Source organism: Pipra filicauda, unplaced genomic scaffold, assembly GCF_003945595.2.
Source record: "Pipra filicauda isolate LSUMZ 115617 unplaced genomic scaffold, ASM394559v2 scaffold176_size3548034_pilon, whole genome shotgun sequence".
NCBI lineage: Eukaryota > Metazoa > Chordata > Aves > Passeriformes > Pipridae > Pipra > Pipra filicauda.
This window is the reverse complement of record NW_024104283.1, coordinates 2,184,558-2,209,913: the sequence shown is the minus strand read 5'-3', so window position 1 is coordinate 2,209,913 and position 25,356 is coordinate 2,184,558. Positions and strand designations below refer to the sequence as shown.

General features: G+C 40.1%; 1 protein-coding gene across 4 annotated transcripts; it reads right to left on the bottom strand.

Moving 5' to 3' along the window:
- Window positions 1-516: 516 nt before the first annotated feature.
- On the bottom strand, window positions 517-25,324 carry CEP57L1 (centrosomal protein 57 like 1). Of its 4 annotated transcripts, none has more exons than XM_027747900.2 (11): window positions 25,252-25,324; window positions 11,405-11,549; window positions 9,520-9,699; window positions 8,820-8,941; window positions 8,277-8,393; window positions 7,928-8,005; window positions 6,180-6,278; window positions 5,371-5,448; window positions 5,033-5,262; window positions 3,258-3,402; window positions 517-1,175 (listed from the first exon to the last, which is right to left on the bottom strand). In XM_027747900.2, the coding sequence occupies exons 2-11, from the start codon at window positions 11,544-11,546 to the stop codon at window positions 960-962; spliced, it is 1,407 nt and encodes a 468-aa protein (XP_027603701.2). In that variant the 5' UTR covers window positions 11,547-11,549; window positions 25,252-25,324; the 3' UTR covers window positions 517-959. The 4 variants fall into 4 exon arrangements, with proteins under 4 accessions (XP_027603701.2, XP_039235757.1, XP_039235758.1 ...); XM_039379823.1 differs by lacking the exon at window positions 25,252-25,324 and adding an exon at window positions 14,003-15,010; XM_039379824.1 differs by lacking the exon at window positions 5,371-5,448.
- Window positions 25,325-25,356: the final 32 nt, after the last annotated feature.

Genomic DNA, 25,356 nt, shown 5'->3' with positions numbered 1-25,356 from the left:
CAGCAGAACTTACACATTTGGAAGAAGCTATTTTTTTTCTGCAATATGCAAACACCCAGGAAATTCAGTATCAGTCATAACCTCAAGACAAGAATTTATTGCAACTAAATAACCAGTGTTGATTTGAAGTCACCATTACGTTTTTTACTACATATACATAGTGGGGGGTGGAAAAGAACAGAGTCACCATTAGCATAAAGATCCATCTTGCATTTCTATAAGTACATAAATTCTACAACATGTACTGGTACACAGTTCAAGGGCTTCTCTATGACAGTTCAGATATTGTACACTGTGCTAGAAGCAGGTTCTGTTGATGAGAAGACAAGCACCCAAGCGTTTGGTAGTGGCCCCTTCCATGCACTTAATCAAGGACATTCCCATATTATCATGGTTAAACCACGTCATGGGCTGTGCTTCCAGACCCCAGCTGTCCCTAAGACTGTCAATAAAGCTTATAGAGTAATAATATTAATAATAATGAAAATATATATAAATAAGAGACGATATGTCTTCTTCTGCCTCAGTTGCAATGATCTGAATCTTCAGTTACTAGAGAAAAGGAAACCCATTGTTTTTGATTGCATAGAAGAACTAGTCCTAGTTATTCTGGAAAAGCAAACTCTAAGTATCTCCTTGGCAGAGGGAGAAACAGGACACCAAAGATTGCACTCTATTTTAGGGGTAAAAATGGTATAAAATTTTATTTGACAAGTTAATAAAAAAGCATTTAATTAGTCCATTAAAACACTTCATTACAAGAAAGCATAATCCAGTTATAGCTACCCTACATGCAAGTTAATTCTGAGGTGAACAAATTGAGAATAAGCAGTTTAGAATCGATATCTACATCTATACTGTATCTATTTTATTTTTAAAAGGTATTTTGTGCAATTAAAAATTTGTTAGATGTCAGACAACTTCAAAAACTAATACAGCAAACTTCAGAACTATTATTCTCAGAGGACATCATCTTTTTTCAGAGATGATTGAAGTTTCCTCACAGTTTTTAGCAGCTGAAGAGAGCTTCTGCTTTTCTGCCCAGGACAAGATTTAGACTTACTTTCCTTTAGAGTGACTGCAATCTCTGTTGCTTCCTTTTGGTCACCACACTTTAGTTTGACATGAGTTGCCCTTTGCTTCAATTTCTGAGTTTTTCTCTTTAATTTCTGCACCTAGGAAGAAAGATAGCATGTTACGTACTCGAAAGACCCACAACTGTAGAGTTTACGAGATTTATACCAAACTCCAAACTACAGATGTCCAAGGAACATTAAAAAAAAAAAAAAGTTTAAACTTACTAATCTTGCACATTTGTCTTGCTTTAACAGAAAACTGACCTTGCCCATATAGAAAGAATTACAGAAAACTAACCTCACCCACACCCAATAGGTTGTTGAATCCCATCACTCCCTAAGGTGAAAATGCTTGCTTGAGAGAGACAGAATATCATCTGTTAGCAATCTATATTTACAACGGTCTTTTTCCATTTCAGATTGTACTACCCTAATAAAAAAAACAAACCAAAAAAGCAATAAACCTCTAAAATGTATACTGTTTCTTATTGGTTACTGTATCTAAGCAGCTTACTTTGAGGTCTCCCTAGCAAAAATGGAAAACAGAATAAATAGGGTTAATTGCTAAAGAATGTTTTTTTAAATGTCAAATTATAAGTCTTGACTTGCACTTGGCGTGAAAAGGTCACTTCCCAAAGATAAAATTAGGCTGGAAGCATTCCAAATGCCAATTTAGGCTTCAAGTCCATTTCTAAAAATAATTAACTTTAATTGCATTCTAGAACATAGTATTAACTGTGAAACACCGAGATGACTATGACATTTTCAGTATGACGGGTTCTAGAAGTAGAAATGTACTTCAGAAATATTAAGAGTGGTCTGTACAAAATACAGACCCTATGTGCAAAAGCATCAGTATAGGCAAAGGAGCTGTGGGAATGGCCTGTATTGATAACCAGGGCATGACAGACAGCAATTATACAGACGTTACTATTTACATAATGATCCTAAAGGGTGTGCTCTGATAAGGCTGTACAGGAGCACAGAGGACTTGCCAGAAGATCTGCACCCTGATAATAGGCAAGGATGACAACAAGGTTGCACCACATTGTACGTGCAAAACAAACGCAAACTGTAGCCATGAAGATATGTAAAAGAAAGAAATAAAGGTGCAGTTGTCCACTTAGGTTCCTGGATGATGAACTCAGCAAGATTCTGAGGCAAGGAAAACACCATAATTGTTGGCTCCTCAAGAATATATGGGATTTATTCAAAAAACAGTTGACATTGCCAAGAGAGGCAACGAGGACTCAATCCATATTGCTAACATGCGACTCTGACAATTCTGCTTCGATATAAAGCACCTTCATGCTTGCAATTACATGGACAATAAAAAGTCTGAGTGAATAAAATCTATCACAGAATGAGCATGAATAAAATTGGTCAGATTTAAACTAAATTAACTATAACCTCCCCATTTCATAAGGCCTCACACTGAGTTTTGTTTTGTTTCCTGTATAAGCAAAATTCCCAGGTGAATCTATCTATCCTGAAACATAAGATGGAAGAACAGAAAGCTATCAGACAGAACTATGGATTTAATTTTTAATCATATGTTCCAAAACAAATTGCTACGAAAGAGTTAAGCTGTTCATCTACAGAAGAGTGATTTTATATGGGTATGTATGAAAAGTTGTTATCTATGGTTCTAAACCAAATACTGACAGAATGCAGACAGGTTCAGGGTTAAACAAAACTGAAAGTTTTGTCTGGCTATGATTTTGGAGAACCTCTGGTCAACAGACTATTTAGTTAACAAGAAGCTTCAATATTTCAGAAATATAAAAGACATTTAATCCAGTCTGTACAGGAATTATAGCTTCTATTTTCTCATTTCCCAGAGGGACACAAAGGAATGAAATCTCAACAGTTTTTCTTAACACAGTGAGCAGAGTGACAGACTGAGCAACCCAGCTCTGTATTGCAGAATGGACACAGGGCAGGAAGTTTTCCCACTAGCACACATTCCTAGCTGCCAGCTGTGAGCACTTTTTCTTGATCAAATGAAGGAATTGGGAGGTATAAGAACACGAGGTAGCAGTTTAATTACAATAACTCATACTGGAACACCCTGGCTCAAAACATTCCAGTGACATTCTAGCTGATGACAACAGGAGGCAGAGTTGTGGCAGCCTTTCAACTAGAATGTGACTAGCTAGAGACTTTTCACGTTATTCTTACAGTAGCTTGATGCTTTATCAGCTTGGATATTTGTTCTCCTTTAATCTCCATTTGTTTTACAAGGCAATCCAGCTCCTGTTCCAGGCCTTCATGAACTCTGGAATCTTGAGTCTCCTGTATCTGCTTCAGAAGTTCTTGATGCTCACTGTTAAAGACAAGAATGGCATGCTAAGTATTCATGATATAGTCCCTAGGATTTCTTTCAGTACTTCCAGTGTACTGCAGGAGCTACTAGCTATTCTGTCTGGATTACAATTTAGCATTATTTACCCTCTCGCACAACACACATTAATCCGGTATATATTAACATGAGAAAAGGAAAAGCTTTTCCCATGCGTCTGATTTTCTCATTCCAAATTTGTAGCTGATGTCCACCTTATTTCTCCCTCTTCCCACAGACTTAACAACTACACATGCAGTAGTGTACGTGAGATTTTTTAAAGCAAACAGCAGCTATGCAATGCAGCATTTTCACTTCTTGCCCGCTTTAGTGCAGATTTTGAAAGCTTAGCGTAGTACAGAAAAGTATTGTTTAAACTAGTACATTCAAGTTACAATTTTTCTGACAGATCACTCAAATTAAAATATTCTATTCCATTCAAAATTAAATTAACCGGCTTAACTAAAAAAAAATTGTGTAGATCTTCTTGATACTTAGATATCTGAACTAGTTGAAACCAGAGACCCTCTCCTAGATAAGGCACTTCTTTACAAAAGTCATGGCTTCTTTTCTGACTTCGAGTAATTGCTGCTCCTTGACAGTTTAATTGAAGCAACTGGTTGTTGTTATAAAAAAAACCCCCAAAGCCTGTCCTTGAACTGCCATGAGTAAGCCAGACATTGTTTTTTGAAGATGAGGTTGCTTGCCAGTTTAAATTTTGCCACATCAAGGGTTTCAAATCACTGTCAACATCCTAACTGGTTTAACCAACACACCCTCCTCTGTGGTGTGTGTGCAAACCACAGCTCATCATGTCAACAGGTCTGCTATGACCAGCTACATAGCTTTGGCCCACAATTCTACAAGCTTGCATTAATCAGAAGATGCCTAAGAACACAAGTTGTGGTCCCCATTTACTTGTATGGCTAGAAAGATACCTACACTCCCATTTAATGCATTAGCTTCTTCCACACCCTGCCCATTTTCTAGCAGGAGACTGTTCCTCTTTCACAACCCCCTTACAGGACCAGCAAGTTCTCCTGCAACAAGCAAACAGTATGAAGGGCAGACTGAGCACAAAGACCCATCAGCTACGCAGGCACGGAGAGAACACAGAGTGAGTACAAAGGAACAGGACAGATGATGTGACAAGACTATTCATGCCACTGCTGTACTAACCTATTCCACCACCCAGACTGACTGCATCCTGCAGGCCTACTTAGCATTAACACCACCTTTGCAGTTTTGTCCTGAAGAACATTTTTGGCCTACTCTGTAAATCCCAGAGTATGCTTATAATTTCTAAAAAGCACATGCTTGAAAGATTTTTTGTTTCTTGCAGCTGTTAACTTCAGTAGCAGCTCATGTAAATATAGGATGTGGAAGCAGAAAAACCCAGATGAAAAGTATGTTGCTTGCTCACAAGACCAGTTAAACACTAGGAGAGAAAGAATTTTTTGAATGAGAAAAATCCTACCAGTCAAGCCTGCTCAGGTCATTCTGTCGAGGAGTAGTCCTACACCTAAAACAGGCTAGGCTCAACTATATATAGCACACCTGTAGCTTCTCAGGGCTACTGCTGAAGTCACTTATAACACCAGGGATGAGTACTCACAAGCTCATTTGGCCCAGCTCATCTTGTGTGGCCAACAGAAGGTCTGAAAGACTTCTGGCGGCAGTAGGTGACGTGGAACACGATGATACATACTTTGAAAGGGCACTGTGTCTGCAAGTCCCAGACGTAGCTCCTCTTTTTCTTTGTGATGAGATACATGGATTGCGATGCTTCATAATATGCAACACACTTTGTATGTTTGCACTGACAGAATGGCTGGAGCCGACGGACTTAAAGAAGAATTATTAAGTGGTTTACAGAAGTAAATAACAATTACAGTAAAGAGACTTACTCAAACTGTAGATGCCACTTTAGTGAGAACATTGGTTTCTACCCACCTTCCCAGCCACAAAAGGTAGTTCACCAGCCTTTACATGTAATTGTGAAAGGTGCATTTTCTTCATTGTAGGATTTGTCTGACATAAGAAAACATAAGACAAGAAATTCCAGTGTGCTGACCCAAGAGCACAACCTTAAACTTTATTTTTTTAGTAAGTAAAATTCAAGTAAACACACAGAGAAATGCATCACCTCAGTTTCCCTCTGGTTTTAAAAAAATAATTTCCCTCCTGTATGTGTAGTGAGTAAGACTTTGTAATAGCTGAGATGAATAAATTTTATTCCATATGCATGTAGCAGATAGTTTGACAATTAGGTTGACATTAAAGAAACTGAACCTTGCTTAAGTTTTCAAAACCATAGTTGCAAAATTTTTGACTGATCTGCAACATGTGTTGCAAAATGAATTCTCTCAATTTCAGCAATCCCCTCAAAACACACCATCTTAAGATGCTGAGTTAAAACTCCTTTGGAAACTAATTTTGCCAGATAAACTGAAAGGCAGCTAAGAGAATGTGGGACGGCAGTAGGACTGTAACAAAGGTTACTGTCGAGATGGTAAGGGAAGGTTTTCCAGTGAGGTGCTAACAGCCCTAGTACCACGTTAATTATTGAGGGAAGGAAAGAAAAAGAAAAGGAAAAGAAAGGGAAAAAAAGAGTTATTTAGCACTGTTTGTCACTTTGAAAATGGAGTAAAGTGCAGCAGATGAATCAAGTGCCTCTTACATCACTGTTTTTCACAAATTCCAATCTCTATGTGAGCCAGATGCTATCAGCAACAGTATGCTAATAAAATTTTTCATGTTACCTTCTTAGGTTTTTTCTTCTTCCCATTTTCATTTTCAGGTTCACATTGAGATGTTGCTGAAGACATCAAAATTCTGTTTATATGAAATCCTGTTTGAAGCTGTGGGAATAAGCAAAAAAGAAAACAACCATTTAATGTAATATTAGAAGTATGAAATATCATAGTTTAATTAATTCCCTCTTTCATGCACGGATAAGAACCAATTAAGGGAACTATTAACTGTCCTGCTTGGAAGGCATAAGCTACTCTTAAAAACTGAACAGATTACTTGGAAGGCAGGGTGTTGGGCAGATCTTACAGCGCTGTCTTAGAATTCCTCATTTTCATATCCAGCTGCAGCAGCTGTATTTTTCCACTATGACAATCAGCAACTGAGATAAGCCAATTCTGCCACACGCTGGGGATCTGATCATAAAATCCAAATAATATGAACATTTGGCTTTACAATCTGGGGACAAACTAAGCCTTTCTGTGTAACATTGAGGTCAAAGCTGCTGGACAATCATTAGACTGCTCTGTAGTTCAAAGCTGATATCAAGGCCCATGATAAACAGGATAATAATCATTCTCAATTAAACACAGGACAAGGACTTTGTTTTGGCATGTGTAACAGTTCTGGCTAAACAATGCTGGAGGTCCACCACTAAAGTGAGAATATTCTGGCTTTTCTGTCATCAAAAGGAAGTGAACCATGCCACACTCTCTGTTTCCCAGCCCAGATTCAACAGACCTAAATCCATTCTGCAGTGCACTACAATGGCACCAATACTAGTTTAGGACTCAGTTTACTGGACCTAAGTCCTTTCTTGAGCAAATGTTTATACTACTGCTAAAGTCAGACTACCTGCTCTGGGAAAGTCATTCTTAGTATGTTTCTCAGAAGATAAAATCTCTGTTCTAGGCTTTCTGCTCTGCAGCAGCAAGCCATTTAAGCAAGAAACCCAAAAGCCTGCAAGTTTTCAACTGTGTCATTCTGCTAGATTATGGAGGTAGTCAGACACCTGGGCTACAATCTGCATGTTATTTAAAGCTTGCTGGATTGATGAAAACCCATCATCCTTGGATGAGGTATAAAAACTGACAGCAGCGATGAATTAAATTAAGGTGTCAGCTTTGTTTATGGCTAGGTTCTTTCAAAGTAACTCTTCAGCTCTACATTAACCCACCCCACCCCAAGGGAATCCCCTCACAACTGCTCTCTTTCAAATGGCTGCTACTTATCCACAAAGTGAGGTTTGCAATGCTACTACTTTGCCCCTTTAACAAAAGGTTTCTTTGATTTTGCTCTCTTCCAAAAATATTCCTCTCTCAGATGTATGGTTGCCCAACAAACTGATTATGGCTTCACAGAATAACGAATTATTCAAGATCTCATTTGATGAACAATCACTGATCAAAGATTTTTCCAAGTATAGCTCTATTTCTAGGTACTGCAAATAAAGGTTATCTGATTTAGTTGCAGATTTTCTAGAAATTAATTTTCTACCTAGATCACTTAAAGCAGCATTGAGGCAGATGAACTGTGTCATTAATACAAACCCAAGTAGAATCTTCACTGAGATATGCAACACACCTGGCAAGCTTTACTAATACGTAGTTTATAACTAGTCTAAGAAGTATTGCTGGAGTTCTCCCTGGGTAATAAATATGCGGAGTTAAAATGTAATAAAAAAAGAAGGTATTTTGGATGAGAGAATAGCTTTCTTCAGTCCTAAAAAATAAGATAAAATAAAACCTTTTCAGTCTACCTGAGAACTTTTATCTTGTATTAGCTTCCGCTGATGGTCTTCCTTACAAATCTTTTCTTCTAAGTGTTTGATCTTGTCCTGAATTTGAAGACAAGAATGATTAGTCACAATTCAGTTTGTCATGCTGAATCAGAAGTCTGAAGTAGCTTGCAATTGTAATGTGGGATAACAAAGGAATGTAGCAACTTTTAAAGCCCAGACTGAAAAAAGACTCATGCACATGAAACCGAAGTGGCATTCAGTCAGGCATGCTTTAACAGAAGTAACTTCTGCAAAACTTATTACTATTGATAGTATGCCATAAAATTATATCAAATGACTTTCAGACTGTCATTCCATGGATGCTTACTTCGGCAATTCTCTGAGTAGCAGTAAGTTGAAGACACTCTTTTTCTAGTATTTCAAGCTTTTCAAGTTTTGCATGCAGTTCCAGCCAGTTCTGATCCTCCTCTTTCCGCAGCTGGGCCTGGAAAAAGTAAGCAAGAAAGGAGTTGGCAGCTGAGTGAAACTGTTTCAGACAGAAAAAAAAAAAATAAAATCCCACACTACAGCAAAGGTGTTTGACTAGTTTAAATTTCATATTTTTTAAATTGAAATGTGATGAAAAATACCAGGCAGACAAAGATGACTTAAGTTTCCAGCAACCTTTTTGTTTACCAAATGTGCAAGTATTAGCATGGTTTCGCTCATTAGGAGTTCCACCCAGGGAGATTTTCATGCAATTCAATGAATGGTTGTCATCAGCCAGTCAGTCAGACAGTAAATTGCTTCTGTTTGCTACCACCCTGAGCAAAGCTGAGGAAAAATGATGGCCATAAAAAAATTCAGATCCTGCACATTTCTATACTTTTGAACTATATAGTTACTTTGTAAGTATGCTAGAAGGCTTCACCTGTTGTTCTAAAATAATTTTCTTTTCCAGTTCCACACTGGAAACCATTTTCTTCATGTAATCCAGCTGTTTCTCCAGCAGGGAGCAGCGGGACTGTGCTGCATTTAACTGCTCACTTGCATCTACAGAGAGAAACAAGACATTTGGTACAGCAAAGGGAGCTACACATTTAGCCAGACTGTAATTTCATTGAGGAGGTCTCTGTCTTCAAAACACGGAAGAGAAGTGTTGTTAGTATGAACCAATCATATGGTTAAAATGTATTTTATATATAAGACATGAGAATCAAAATGTTTTTTCAGAGCTAGTCTTTAATTTGAATTCCAGAGATGTGAGCACTGCAGTTACTTCGATCTGTATCAGCAGATATCTAACCAGAATCTGGTTTCTTCCCTTCTCCTATCTTTTCTCAAGTTAGCAGTGTTATGTAAGCAGCTGCTTGCTTATTGTAAGAGTTAAACATACCACCTGAAATATGCTTAGTCTTTAAAATAGCTTCATGGGTTATGCAATACTTCATTAATATATGTAAAAAAATATCTCAACTCGATCCACAACTATCAAGCTCCTATACCTCCCCAGTTTTGAAGCAAAGAATGAAGGGGGGCTGTGTTAATTAGGAGTTTTTCAAAACAAACACTCCTTGGATTATATAGTCTTAGAGCTGCTGTGGCTACACCTTATCACTTAAAAGAAATACCTTTCCTCTGTTGCATCAGTTCTTGATGTGCTGTGTCCTTCTCGCAGGATTCATGTTCTAAGGCCTTCTTATACTGAGCAGCTGCTCTGGAGAGGCTGCACAGATCAGCTTCAGCCTGTGACTTCTCCAGCTCTAGACGGTGGATCTTTTCTTGAAGAGTTTTCAGGGCTGCTACTACAGCTAGCAAACAATGCAGCAGTTACATCTTAAGTAACAGTTCCCAATTGTGATGATCATCATCATTATTAGAAAACACTTCACACTGCAATATAATACCTAAATTTTCTTCCTAGGATCACTCCTAAAATTAATTATATTAATTATATTAATTATTAAATATACTAACATATGCAGAACATATCTGGGAGAAAATGGACATGTTTCCTGCATAACGGAGGTATAAAACATTGGTCCTATGAGCAAAACTAGTTTCACTCCAAATGGCAGCAAGCACAAAGAAATCATGACAAATAGAGTATAATAAATCCTGGGACTTCTGTTTACATAGAAGCAGGGAACACAGGTATCCAAGTGAGGTCACAAGTTTTGGTGTAATACAACTGGTCTGCACAGATTAGAAAAAGAAAACATGCTCAGAACAGGGGGAGAAATCAGATACAAAGAGAAAATTTAGCAATACTTTATTGTTTCAAAAGTTAATGATTCAATACCTAGTTTCTTGTATTTGATGATTCTTTAAACCACAGAAACAAGTTTGCAAGATTTTGCTTTTAGCTTTTTGACAAATCAGTATTTGTCAAAATTATGCCGAAAATAAAAGTTGTAATTTCAGCTACAAGAGAAAGTCTACCAACACTCCAAAAAGTATATACACCTGTGGAAGTTTAAGACATGTTCTGTAACAAGTCAAGTTTATTTTCTGACATTTCGTAAGTCCTTATTCCAAATCTCTCATTACAGGAATACCCATCAAATATTGCTAGCTCCTTAACAACTTTCATCAGCTTAAAAAAACCCCAAACCAATAAAACAAAACCAACTTCCCCTGCCACCCCTCCCCCCCAGATAAAAACCAGATACCCAAAAGCATCAAGCGGGACCATCTTTTCCATCTTTCTATTGGTATGTCAAACATTTCCTTATTTAAACACTTAGCTACGTAACATTACACTGAACATTTTAACGCCAAAATGCCCAAACTCTGCACAACATATGATAACTTCCGAAGTTGCAGATTTTTCAGGTGAAGAACAATGATCACATGCACACTCATGGGCTATGACTGTAAGTCCAAGGATGAGCATCCTTATCATTCACCAAGCTCTCCAGATACGCTAAGCCCTCAAGCATTTGCTTTGTGAGCTCCAGAGAGTAGTCACCCATGAAGGCACACAGCCACCATAGTGGACCCATATCTCATATAGACTAACTTTCATGCTGATAACTTTCCTGAGAGTTTGAATTGTTCAGAAGTTCTCCCAAGGAAACATACCACACAAAAAATTACCTAGAAGTGATTTTAAGCTGGACAGAGTCAAACAGTGCTATGCAAAGCCAATTTCAAGTCATACCATACTGGAGGTACCATACTAATGACCTTTTTTTACTGTATTTAAAGTCATGAACTGCTTCTGCTGAGTTTGAAGCATCCTCCTTTGCTTTTAGAGGAAGTCTGACAACTTTAAGTTAAACAAATTTCAAAGGCAAAGTTTATAAGGATGTTAGAAGACTTGCAGAGGTTTCCACTCCAGACATATGACTTCAGTGAGACTACTCCCTCAGGACACATATACATCCTGTCTCAATGTCAGCCTGATAATCACAAAAAGCCATTGAACCAAGTAAAACAGAATGGGGAGTTTGCTCAGGAGATTTCACATGGAACAATTAAAAAGACCACTTTAAGGACATATGTTGGCTTTACCCTGGTTATTTGGGATAGAAGGCCTGTCACCAGCAACAGCTGCCAACTTCTTTGATTCTTTATAAGCAAAGGCTGCAGGAAACATCTGATCTGGTGGATGAAGAAAGCTTCCTATGTAACTGTTCTTTGATTCAGAATCCATAGCCTGTAGAAAGAGAGCTACTTAATATTATTAGTTCTTTAACAGACTATGTAAGATTTTTCAAAGTATGCCACTGGGCTGTCCCTGGCTCTGTTTATATCAAACCAGATCATTTGCCTAATAATAATAATAATAATAATAATAATAATAATAATAATAGCAACGACAAGCCCCACACCCCCACACAAATCCTGTATTTTAAAGTGACTCCAAAACAATGCCTTTCATAACGCTAAACACAGCTCTCTTTGACCGCTCAAAATTTTCCAAGATTTTTCTCGGTAGTTTCTAGTAACTTATGCTGATTTTTGTACTTTTAAAACCTAAGTATTAACAGCATTTTCTATTAACTGTTTTACAGACTTCAATGTCTTGCCTCTAAGCGCTCCCTGCAGAGTAAGCATTACAAGTTTTACAGCCTGTTTCCATTTGCAGCCTCCTAAATGCTTTTCTCCCCATCTTTTTGGATGAAAAACCAAATTACACATGGTAAATAATGTCCATTATTACATAATAAAGACACAGTTCTCCACATTTAGTGTTGAGATATCAGAAGTATATTTAATATGCCATAGCCCCAGCATTACCCCCATTATCCCCCAGCACTATCCCCATTATTAGGCATATGTATTAAATCCTGTTTCTCTACTCCCTTTCTCCCCTACCCTTTCACATTCTTTGTTTTATCAGAAGCACATTTGAAGACAGTTCACACCCTGTCAAATAGTGATTTTCCTTGATGCTCAAGACATGGACAGTGAAACTTGCAGAAAGTGCTTTAGGCTATTACAACCTCTAGGAAGTTAAAGCAAGTTTTAAATCAACCTGTTGCTACCTAGCAGAATAATATCAAGCATTTCACTTGATACAGTGTAAGAAATGAAGAATATATACAGCTTCAGCTAACAGAAAAACAGCTTATTTGAAGGTTCAGTGACACAACAATTATGGTATCACTTGAGTTTAAAATACAAGGCGTGCAACTGGAACAGTCTTCCTGCTTGGGCAAGGCTATTTACAGATGTTAGTCTCCACGAAGGTCACCCAAAGGAGGTATCTAGTAACAGGAGGAAGCAACATAAACCAAGACTGGAGCCTGTGGATGACGCAGACTGGGAAAAGCCATTCATACTGGGTGGGTGGGGAAAAAAGTTTTCAATAACAGAAAAATTTTCCAGGACCAGCTCTTACAGCACTGTTTCAGAGGCCATATAAAACAAGAAAAAAATCACCCCCCATCCATACCATCTCTTCAAGACATGCACTAAACCAAAGATATGCAGAAGCCCTTTCTTCCTCCTCCAAGCTGCCATCACAGAAATGTCGATATAAGCATCTCTTCGCCAGGGCTTGCTTGATTTGAGGCCTCCTAAAGACCACTACTTTTGTGTGCTAACGCTCCCAAGGCAGACCACACCATTCAGGGTGGGCCCCCTGCCCCGAAGTGGGAAGCTATCCAGGCTACCTTTGTACAATAGGCCTTTTCCAAAGAGTTTCCCATGGGCCATCCTGTCCAAGCCCAGGCCACAAGCTGTCAGTGCTGGGTCGGCAGCAGGAGGCAGCCAGGCCCTCCACCATCTCTGGTAAGAGGTCCCACCTGGTGACCCTGCCACATTTATGGCCACAAAATCTGCTTATAGGCCTGCACAGCTCTGTCCTGGAGGACCCGGAAAGGCCATGCAGGGACACCTGACTGATTCTAACAGCCTGCCAGGCCTATCAGCCATGTCCAACAACACAGGGGGCAGTGGCAGTGAAGGGCACAAAGCAGGGAGGTGCAGAAACCTCAAAATATGGATGGGAAAGTCCTGTGGCCACAAGGGTGGGCGGGGCCAAGACAGGTGAGGAGATGGTCCTGGCATGGCACAGTACACCAACAGTGTTCCACAAAATAAGAGATAAGCAAGACTGACCAATTTTCCCATTGCTTCTCACCCCCCTACATGTTGGTGACAAAAATGACTAGCAAAAACGGTCCATAAAAATAAGCATATGCGCATGCAAAAAGTTTCCCACCGCTGCTGTGAACAAAGGAAGGCAACTTTGGAAACACCAGAGGAAGAACGTGATTTTTGCTCACACAACCCAACCTTGTGGCAGTCAGCGTAAGTGGAGACTCACTTTTCCAACATCCTCCGGTGGAACATGGCTCCCTCACATGCCTATGCAGCTATGCACCAAGCAGTTTCCTTATTACTTTCACATAAACAAGTTTTGCCGTTTCCAAGGAGATGGATCTGTGGGCAGTTATAAGGAGGGCGGTGATCCAAAGCAAATAATGAATAAGAGAAGGAGGGAATAAAGCACCAGAAAATTTGAGAGTTTTGGGACAAGCTCAGCAACACGAAGGTGCAGGAACATGGGGGACACCCACTTGGGAGAAAGGGAAGTAAAAACCCTTTAGTTCTGCAAGTGAAGCCAGAGGAAAGTGAAAGAGAAGAGGCCAGCTCACCCACCTGGTGGTGGTGATCCAGCTAATCCAGTGTGGGCTTCAGCATGAAAACCTGCAACTTTTTCAGCACAGCAGAGGGTAACACACACCCTGCAGCTGGAGCGAGGAGATCCCCAGGCTGCTCCGAACAGCACAGGCTCAGCAAAGGGTGTGAAAGAAAACACCACAGGACCGAGACACCTGTGTTTGCAGAAACTCAGCTGCAGACATAGTTATGGATGCCTTGCTTTACCACAGCTTCCTCAGACGCAGAGGCTGTGTGAAGTAGGTTGAAGTAATGGTTGCTATAGTGCTTGGAGGCTCTGTCAGCATAATTACTCTAGGAGAGGTGCTCTGGTGTTGTCGAGTCCTAATATCTTAGCAGGTAAATATAGCTTATAATGATCACACTGCACAGGAGTAATGCCAACACTGCACACTTCAGGCAAAGAGATGTGCCAGGAAAAGGATCAAGTCATTCTGCAGCAGCAAGACATCACTAAACACCCTGGCCACTTTCAGCCCATTGCGACAAGAAACTCATCAGGAAATAATTAAGTAGCTTGATGTATGTTTTAACGTCAACTGTCCTACCATCAACTTTTTCCCCAAGTATTTAAGCTTCTATAAAACCATCACAAACAGGTTTGCTTTTTAAAAAGTCTAACACAGCCCACATCCATTGCAAGCTTAAACCACTCTTTTATTCCATGCTACCATGGACACCTGCCCTAGAGAGGTGCTTTAAAGCAGATATTCCCAAACAGCAATATTTGTACTAACATAACTCCACAAGGCTTAGGGGGATCTAGCACTTGAACAATGCTCATTAAAGCAGCCAGAACACCATCGTTTAGACAAGCCCTTCTTTGAGGAAATCAGTGCACTCCTTTGAGTTTGGGGAACAGCCAAGGGAGAAGTATGCATATTAAACAGAGGTTGACAAAATAGAGGGGAGGGGAAGAAGGAAGAAATGCTGCACTCCCACCCCAGCAGCCTGCACTGCTGTGGTAAGCAGGGTGAAGCACTTGTGCTGTGCAGGTCACATCTGGAGTTAGCACCAGCTCTTTGAGTTTCTAAACCAGAACTGGCCCAGCATGTGTTGGTGGATGCAACAGTGATGCTCAGATACCCAATGTTATTTTACACAAAAACACAAAGTAGCTGGTTCCTACATACTCTGCATCAAGCATAGGGCAAGCTGGTGCTGACCATGGTCTTTCCATTTAACCATCAGCCTGGCCAAGCCATCTATGTTTTTCTCCAAGTCTGAGCCAGGAGGCTCAAAGAGTTCTGTGCCACACATTTGTAACCCTGTGCATGGTGCATGATGCCAGGCACAACAGATTAGCTCTGAGACAGTACTGCACTAATGCACATGCAGTGTCTACTTCCTACCTTGCTGCAGCCAGCGTGCTCATCCCTGGCTGGATGAGCATCCCTCAGTGGGACCACTTCTGCCTGTTGGCTCACCATCCCATGCAGGCTGAGAGCGAGCTTGCACAAGATTGCTGGGGAGCAATCCCACCATCAGGTCCATACCTGTATATGTGACTGTCATGCCTCAAAGGAGAGATAGCGAGCTGGAGTTTGGTACCTTAAGACAAACAGGGAATTTCCCATTTCATTTCAGTCATCGAAGCACTAATACAATTTACTTTCATACAGTTTCCACTTAGTTTTGCTGAATGTGGCCTGCATTAAATGCCAGAGCACTGGATTGGGTTGCTGTAAAAATCAATTGACATTTATTGCTGTCTTTCAGCATAACAACATTAGGGAGTCACAGAACACAACTGAAATCCCAAATGTTACAGAAAGATCAGTTATAACTTCTTCATCCCCCTCTTCCTCTTCTTTCCGTTCCTCCCCTGCATTGCTAGCCACATCATTAAAAAAGTTTTAAAAAAATGTCTCCCAAAGTGAAAAGTCCTGAAACATTTTGCCACATACACAATTATGTCCCATACTGTAAAGCAGCATGTGGAAAAGCTTTTTCCACATGTGAACTACAGCAGACTCAGGGAATAATGCTGGTTTAACAGTCTCGCAAAAGATACTAAATGAAAAATGTGATAATGTAAGGAATGTTTCCACTAAATTCTCTGATGTTTGTTATCTCATGGAGACACTGGTTCATTTAAATCACTTGTGAGGGCAAACTTTTAGAACCAAAGAAAGAGGTGCTGTCAGAACACCTTCAAAGGAGAAAAAGAAAAAACAGATCAAAGCATTTTTCAGAAAGAAATACAAAGATATATATCTGATGACCTGACCTACTGGGCATGCAAAATTTATAGTGGTTTTTTTCATAACTGAAAACAAAGTCTCAGATGAACCAAGGAATGATTCACTGTTTATCTGACCTAAGAGAAGTTTTAAGAACTGCCCCAACACAGGCTATACCAAGAAACTCCCAGAATTCTGGCTGCTGCTTTGACTGTTTGAGCCAAGCTTTGCTGGCGAAAGGCTATGTGAGAAACCATTTTCTTGACACAATCCAAATCGGTCTATTTTTCCACCCTTTCCTTTGAGAATCAGGGGGAAAGCTTGGTCAGCTGTAGTAGCTAGGCTGCAACACTCAGCCTTATTCCCAACAGAAAAAGAACAGCCCTTCCACAGACAAAAAAAAATAATAATAAATAAATAATGTTGTAGGCAAACTGCACTGTTGTTTTGGGAACATCCAGTCTCTAGCATCCTGATACAACTACTTTAATCAGCCTGAAACATATGACATTGCTCAGAACATATCTAAGTAACTGGTACTCCCATGCCATCTCTAATCTAAGTGGGTTAGAAGTGAAATGGCAACAGCTGCAAAATAACAGGACGTAAAACCTCACTGAATCAATAAAGCATTTCAACATGTTTTTAAGGTTTGTCATGTTCCAGTTTAAATAAGTTTAGAGAAAATGGCCAAAAAATTGTTAGAGAAATTAAGGAAGCTGGGGGTGTTTTGAAAAACTGACACAGATGAGTCCATGGGAGTCAGTGTGTTGCACAAACTGCAAGATACACACTGGCAGTCTCAGAACTGGATATATAAAGGTTAAGTGCCCAGTTTCTTCTTTGATACTACGGTAGCAAAACCTATTTATTCCTGAATCTCAAGTCTTATGCAGAACTTTCATACAATCATTGTTCTTCAGTCTTGGAAGAAAAGGAAAAGAAATGGCATGTTATGTTTTCTCATGACACTGTACGTACTGTCAAGTAGGATAAAGCCTGGCATTTTAATGAAAAAAAAAAAACCAAACACCAAAAAACCAACAAGCTCCTAAGACTTTTCACTGTACCAGACCTAAGCATTTATATTCATATTTTTCTAGTTCCTAACTGCTAGAGATAAAAGAGAACAAAAAAAGAGGAAGAAAGAAAGTGGAAATGAGTTATACAAGTACTTTGTGAACAAGGCAAAAAAATAACCTGGTGGGGAAAAAACTGAGCTATTTTTATGACAATTTTTTTAGGAATAGGTTCTAACCTGGCAGTTAGAACCAGGCAAGCAAATTTGGGTCATAATGTCATTAGAGTTCTGCTGTTTTCTTCAATGAGCACAGCAGACTCAATTCCTCATTCAATTGGGCCTTCATTCAAAAGGGCATGATAGACTCATAATCAATACTTTCTGGGGAAATCCAGTTGCTGCAAACTGCTTTAACCCGTATGTGCACACAATAACTGAACTTGGAATTCAGAGGAGCAAGACTGCAAATTCCAATCTAGTAATATGTTAGCATGAAGGCATCTAGCCTGGAATATAGTGTTATCAAAATAATTACATTTATAAATCCTTAATCAGTCCAAAGTAATCAAATATAACCTTTTTGTAATAAGCATCAAACCCAAACTCAAATACTACAAATGGTCACTAATATACTTCCTCACTTCACTCATAGTTCCTCTTCTCCTGTCATCCACCCCCACGCTGCAGTTGGGTTTTGCCCCTCATCTCCTCTGTTTTCATTGTATTTATATCATCCTGTAGCTTTGTTCCTTGCCCTTCTCCATCTGGCATTCTTCTTTTCCCACTCCATCTTCTAGCATAAAAAATTAGGACTTTTTTCAAAGTAAAAATACCCGGTTTTCCCTCAAACAAGAATAACTATCAAATTTCTTCCTTTTATACTTAAAATCCAGTTCCAACAGATGCTGTTTGCTCTTAGTACACTGGCTGATGTGGTAATTGAAGGTGGTTTCCTCCGTACTTTACATAAAAAATGTAAGAAGTTCCTTTTTCTCTTCACTATTATTTTTTGCTGATGCCATCACACTGTCTTCCATATGTAGTTTGTTTAGCTTAGTGTGTCCTGACAGATTGGAAGGCAGAAGGAAATTACTGGCTTTGGCTATAGACCCTTTATTAAAAGGAGGAAGGCTTCGCTGTTGTGGAAAGGGAAGGTTTTCAAGGGCAAGTGACTCCAGTATAAAAGACTATATCTGTGCACAGGCAGAATAATTAGAGATTACAAAGGCAAATGCGAAAAGGAAAAGTCATATTAGAGTAGGGCAGGGCAAATATAAGAGTGGGTTGAAATGACAATCATAGTGAAGAAATATTACGAGGTATGGGATAGTTCTTGCAGGTACTGACTCATTTACAGTAAATACTTTTACTGCATGATAATTTTCACCTTTTGTGTCTCAAATATTTAATAGTATCATTGACAGATTGTTATGAATGTTGCAACTTTAGGCAGATGAAACACACAGATTGTGTTGTCACCATTGCCTTGGAATTTATTTTTAAAGTAAACTTCTGTTTTTACCAATATTTTCTCAAGGAAACTGTCAGTCTCTTCATCCAGCATCCTAGCACAAAGATAGAGTAGGAGGTAGATTTTTAGACAGATAACTATAAAAACTTGGCATAGATGAGAAGCACAAAGAAGGTAATCATTCATAGGATTTGTCTCCTTTTACCATCTACCACACCTACATTTTTTTTCCATATATTCCTACGCTACTGATAGCTAGGCACCTGGCAGGGAAGAAGAACTCCATTTGTACATCAGGCAACCTAGGCATCAGAACGAGGAAGAAAAAAAAAAAGATGCTAACAAGGAAAAGATAAGTTTCACTCCAGGCAAGAAATTATTCCCAAAATCCTATTTTGTCAGGAACAGTTGTCTTTAACAACGCAGAAAAATTGCAAGCAGATCTGAGTCAGAGAAACTCCTCAATCTTATTTTGGAGACCTATTTTGTTGAAAAATAATTTTAAATAATATCATCTGTTTGCATGACTCAGAATATTCATTGCAACTTCAACGCATCCTCATTGTGCATCCTGACCAGGCACAATACCCTAAGTATTACTGACAAATAGTTTATATATCATACGGTATAATGAGTACTCAGAAATGCAAAAATAGTTTTATCACTACTTCTGCCCTGAGTATTCAAAGTCATTACTTGCTTCCATGTATTTAAACTTTCATGACTTCAGTGATTCAAAGTAAATCTGAGTAAGATGCTACAAAATTCTGCACAATGTTGCAGACAGAAAACTAACTTCAAATGATTATAAAATTTTTAAAGGCATTTCTTCCCTATTAACTATATGCAGTTTCTGATTGCAAGGCAATTTAGTGGATCTCTAGTGTCTTGTCTTAAATTCTTGCCATTCTGTGTGATCTTAGTAAGTTAGAGGGATGGGACTAATAAGGGACTAATGTTCCAGGATACCCGAACCTTTCAGCCTCAGGGCTGAGTGTGGTGATGACAGGCTTGCATTCCCTGAATATAAAAGAAGTGCAAGTATAGATCCAAAACAAGCAGCAAACTCAGTGAGGAGCTAACAAAAGTTGAGATGGGGGAGACTCTATGAATGTAGATAAGTGTGAAGACCCACCCTAGTGCTTGGCACCTTTATACTCTTTGGACTCAGAATTTGGAGTCCTTTTCTGGCAGTGAGGGCCAAAATCCATTCTTAAAAACAATGAATAAAGAGTCCCTGTAGCTTTTCTGGTCTGTGACTTCATTTCATGCAGCTGCTGGTCACAGCATTTTTCTTTGTGTTACTGCTGGAAAACACCAAGGTCTCTACTAACAGACAGCCTGCCAAAGGTGTTTAAAAGGCCTTCTGGTCTGTCAGCAGATATAAATTCCCAATAAGCAATGTTCATTTTTTTTTAAAGTGCAGCTGGAGGAAACAGTATCCATCTTCTCTGTGCTGTTACCCAGTGGTCATAGCACTTGCCTGGAAGTGGGAGTTCCTGAGGAACATTCATGCCTCATCCCTGACGATCATGCTAGACTGGGAGGAAGAAGAACAGGAAGGAAACAGGGAGTCACCACCTTTTTGTTTGAAGTTATGACCCTGTTCTGAAAAGCATATAAAAGTCTAGAACAAAGATAAGGCAGTTGAGGCAATAGACAGAGTAAAACAACGATGTGTCTCTCTCATCTAGTTTAATCGTCAAAACAGAGACCAGGGGTTTATTCATGCATTTTTGTAGTAAATAGTTCCTGGATTAAAAAACAGCACTGGGCTTGGGACTAGTTACCAGAAACCAGGAATAACTGCCTACAGCTCCCTGTGTCTCCTTCCTTCTAGTTCACACCAGTGTCACACATTTGCCATGCTTTCCAAAAGGGCATAAATTCAACAACTGAGGTGATGAATGTTTCCTTTCCATTTTGCAGTCCTTCTGAGCACCTGGGATATTTTTCTGGGAGTTAGGAGGTGTTGACATAAATGCCTTTGAGCTAAAAGCCAATATTGTCATCACTGACGGTGTACTGAAGGTCAGCACTCTACCAAATACAGTCAGGCACTGAAGCTAGCTGTGGCTACAACAGCAGAACCTGACTTGTTGGGCTTGGAGAGGTTTCACTCAGCTGGACCTCTCTTGGAGCTGCTCTACCTACTTCCTAGGCCACAAATGGGCACAAAGGGGAGACAGGTACCAAGATGCCCAGTTTGGAGCAATTCTGAATATTTCTATCCAGAAACAGACTAACAGAGTTCAGGTGGCTGCTCAGTGGAGTTTTTCAGAACTGAACTTTTAGTTCACCAATAGTCTTTTCTTAGTCTTCAGTGTTTCAGGCCACATTTATATAGTTAAGTACTATATTTAAACAGTTAAGTATAAATGTAGTATAGTCAGAGGGTTGGCAAAGTGCAGCAGGACTTTAAGTGGCCTGTAGTTTTGGTATATCACAGCCCAGCTTTTCTCAAAGCAACCCACCCTTCAGCGTAAACCTATTCCAAAGGCTTTCTGCATGAAACATTTGGTCTCCTAAGAAGCAGCCAGTGACTAACTTACCCATCCCTGCTACATTTGGGACCACTAAGGAGGCAGGGTGGTAGAGTTTGGTGCAAATGTACACCTGCAACACATAATAGGCCAGAGCTAAATGTACAAACACATGCTCAGAAGTAAAACAAGGCCACCTTTTCTCCCACATAAAATCATAGAATGGTTTGGGTTGGAAGGGACCTTAAAGATCACCTTGTTCCAAACCCCCTGCCGTGGGCAGGGACACCTTCCACTACACCAGGCTGCTCAAAGACCCCATGCAACCCAGCCTTGAACACTTCCAGGGATGGGGCATCCACAACATCAAGAGTTTCTTCCTAATACCTCATCTAAACCTAGCTTCTTTCAGATTAGAGCCATTCCCCCTTGTGCCATTGTGAGGCATTCCATCGCTATGTGCCTCTGTAAAAAGTCCCTCTCTAGCTTTAGGTACTGGAAGGTGCTGTAAGGCCTCCTCAAAGCCTTATTTTCTCCAGGCTAAACAACTCTCAGACTAAACTCCAGGCTAAACTGTCTCAGACTGTATTCATAGAACAGGTGCTCCAGCCTCCTCTGACCATCTTCATGGTCTTCCTCTGGACTCACCGCAACAGGTGCACATCCTTCTTATGCTAGGGACCACAGAGCTGGACACAGCACTCCAGGTGGGGTCTCACAAGAGCAGAGTAGAGGGGCAGTATCACCTCCCCTGAACCTGCTGGCCACACTTCTCTTGATGCAGCCCAAGAACACAGTTGGGTTTCTGGGCTGTGAGCACACACTGCCAGCTCATGCTGAGCTTCTCATCTACCGGGAGCCCCAAGTTCTTCTCAGGGCTGCTCTCAACACATTCTCCATCCAGCCTATATTTTCCCTTGGGATACCCTGACCCATATGTAGGATCTTGCACTTGGCCTTGTTGAACTTCAAGAGGTTCACACAGTCCCACCTCTCAAGCCTGTCAAGGTCCCTCTGGATGGCATCCCTTCCCCCCAGCACATTGACTGCACCACACACCTTGGTGTTGTCAGCAAACTTGCTGAGAATGCACTCGATCCCACTGGCCAGGTCACTGACAAAGACGTTAAACAGATGTTAAACATCTTAAGCTGTAGTTTGCTCGATCTTCGAGGATAGTCTGTTGGAATGATATACAAGTCTGGACTTGACACCAAGCCTGAGCCTGTGTTCAAAGGCAGTAGAGGAGTGGCCTTTGGCTTTTTGGTATCTCGCTGCAAAACGGGAGTCACAGAACTTCGTTTCCTCAGAGGGTTACTGTGAAGCAAAACGCATTATACTGTGGAGTGCTATTTATTGTGGCAACATGCCAATACCCAGATCTAAAGAGGGAGGGTGAACTTTTAGAAGATAGTGATCCCATCCTAGGTATTTACTATTTGGAATGAAGTAAGCCTTAACAAAACTAGGTGTATATGAAAGCAGTTGAAAGAATGTAATTTAAAAAGCAGTTCCTCCTAAGCTGCATGTTAGCATTAGTTCTACAGTAATTGACTAAATGCATTCTGCAGTAAACTGCTCTTTTGTGACATACAGAAACTGGAATGCACTTTTAAAAGTAAATATAATATATTTTAGGCCTTAGATGTTAGAAAGGACATGAATACAACCACTAGATACTGTATTTTCAAACATAATTCTGCCACTGGGTATCATTTGCATATGGCTATAGAAGTTCTTATCTAGTTAAAAAAAGAGGGAAGTTGATAAGTCATCAAGGAAGGAAATAGTGAGGTTTAAAACAGCCACAAATTTGTTTTTCTTCAGCTTATCATTTTGAAAACTCAAATGCTGTAATTCTGGATGAGCTGCCAGATTGTTTCCTTCATAATTCTGCCTTTCTCTTATCCATTCTTTAGAGATCAAAACCAAGCATATTAACTTCAGTCAGTGAACACGCAAATCAAACAAACACATTCCCCTAACTTCAGGCTCTGATTAATTCCACTGGTAGCCTTTGACCTTGATTTCCACAATGTCTTGCAGTGCATAAGGAAGCTTGAGCTTGTATCAGAAAACTGCAGAGATTTGGTTTGGAAAAAATAAACCACCTTCATCTCCATTACCAAAGTACTACATAAAATCTATAAAACAAAGAGCTGAAATCTGAAGTTTAGGCCTTGGAGCCAGTTTCACAATCTGTTTCCTGTAGCCAGAGTTCACTTGCAGCCAGTGGAAAAAACAACTTCTAAAAGATAAAAGGCAGTGCTGTGGCTTTCTATCAATCTTACCATTCAGTATGTGAATATAGCTGTACCAAAGTCTAAACCAAAGCTCCAGTTCTAATTCACTTTATTGATCTTGGATATATGTAGCCATTATCAGAGACACCCAACAAGTGCAAACTTACCACAGGAAAAATAAGATCTACCAACTTCTGAAGATCAAAATTTAGATAGAAATAAAGCAAAAATGCTCAGCATGTCTATTCATAGGTAACTGGGAGACCATAATGAGTGATGACAGAATGGGACAGGAAGCTGAAGTGGTAGCTAATGTAAAAAAACAAAACAAAAAAACCCCCAACAACATAAAAAGTAGTGGCAGAATTATTTTCTTTGAACCCATCAATCATGATGGGTGGAGGCCTCGAGTGCTCAAGAAGTCAAGACCCATATTTATTACAGGTAGTGATGATTTCGGCAGATACATTGTTCGTGAGGGTGCCAAAGGCCTGGAGGAAGCAGCTGTGTGAAGCAGTCCAGGCCTGTGCATGCTGCCAAACAATAGCAATGCAGTCTCCTTGCAGAAAGGATTTTATGGGAAAAAGAGACCGATCTTCTTGAAAGGCACAGGTAATGACAGAATGACACTTATATTGCAAGCTTTAAAGAAACAGGGACAGGAAAAAAAAGGGATGTCAGATGAAGAAACCAGATTCTTTACAAATAAAACAGCTATTGATGGCCCAAGCTCTGTTCCTGGACTCAGAAGTGGCTTCTGTGTCTTTCTGCGGCAGAAGAGTAGATTGTTCTGCATTTACCCTTAGTTTTGAGGTTTGAACTTTAGAGTGGGAAATGCGTACGCGAGGAAAAAAAAGTGATTACGCAAGACACTATATAGGCCCAATGTCCTGTTCCTAATTTACTTCCAATTATTTTTTTGCCTTTCAGTATGCTCAAAATTTTAGTTTCACAGTTGCTTTAATGTGAGAGCTGTAAACAGTTCTGCCCTTGTTTCCCTCTCCTTTTCTCTGCCAAGAGGTGAACTGCATCAAGGAACTGACTTGGCTGAAAATTAACCTTATCAAAAAAAAAAAAAAGCACCTTTTTTTCTCTTAAGTAAAAGCATGGGAAACAGCAATACCAGCCCATTTGGTGGCAGATTACACTTAATCATAGAGTGGCTGAGGTAGGCAGGGACCCCTGGAGACTTTCTGGTCCGACCTCCTTGCTCAAGTAGGGCCACCTAGAGACAGCTGCCCAGGACCATGTCCAGATGGCTCTGGAAAATACCTAAGGATGGCGACTTCTCAACCTCTCCAGGCAACCTGTGCCAGCGCTTTGTCACTGTCACAGTAAAAAAGTATTTCCTGATGTTCAGAGGGAACATCCTCTGTTTCAGTTGGTGCCCATCACCTCTGACACTGTCACTGGGCACCACCGAGAACACCCTGGCTCTGTCCTCATTGCGCCTTCCCTCCAAGTACACATAAATGTATAGATATATACACGGATAAGATCTCCCAGATCTCCCCTTGAGCCATCTCTTCTCCAAGTTCATCAGCCCCTGCATCATTTGGATTAAACCCCTTCCCTTGCATTAACTTGGATAAAAACACTGCAGAACTGTTGCCCAGTTTAAATATTGTGGGGATGCTTTTCCCCCTGCCATTTCAAGTGATGATAGCTCCATGTTTCCCTAGCATCGACTGTTTTTCCCTTCCCTCTGACGAGTTTACTTAAGCTGTGTCCAAGGCTCCTGCTGAAGCGCGCCTCTCACACGCCTTCAGGGTCGCTTAAAACACGTGCGTGCTTAAGCTTTTGCCGGTGCGAAGCTCTGAGGCAAACCTGATTCGGGGATTGCTTCACTCCCCGCTGCCGCCTGCCCTCTGCGCTCAATGACGGGAATACCGTGCGCGCTTCCCGCAGCGAACGCTCCCTCTTACGCTTCCC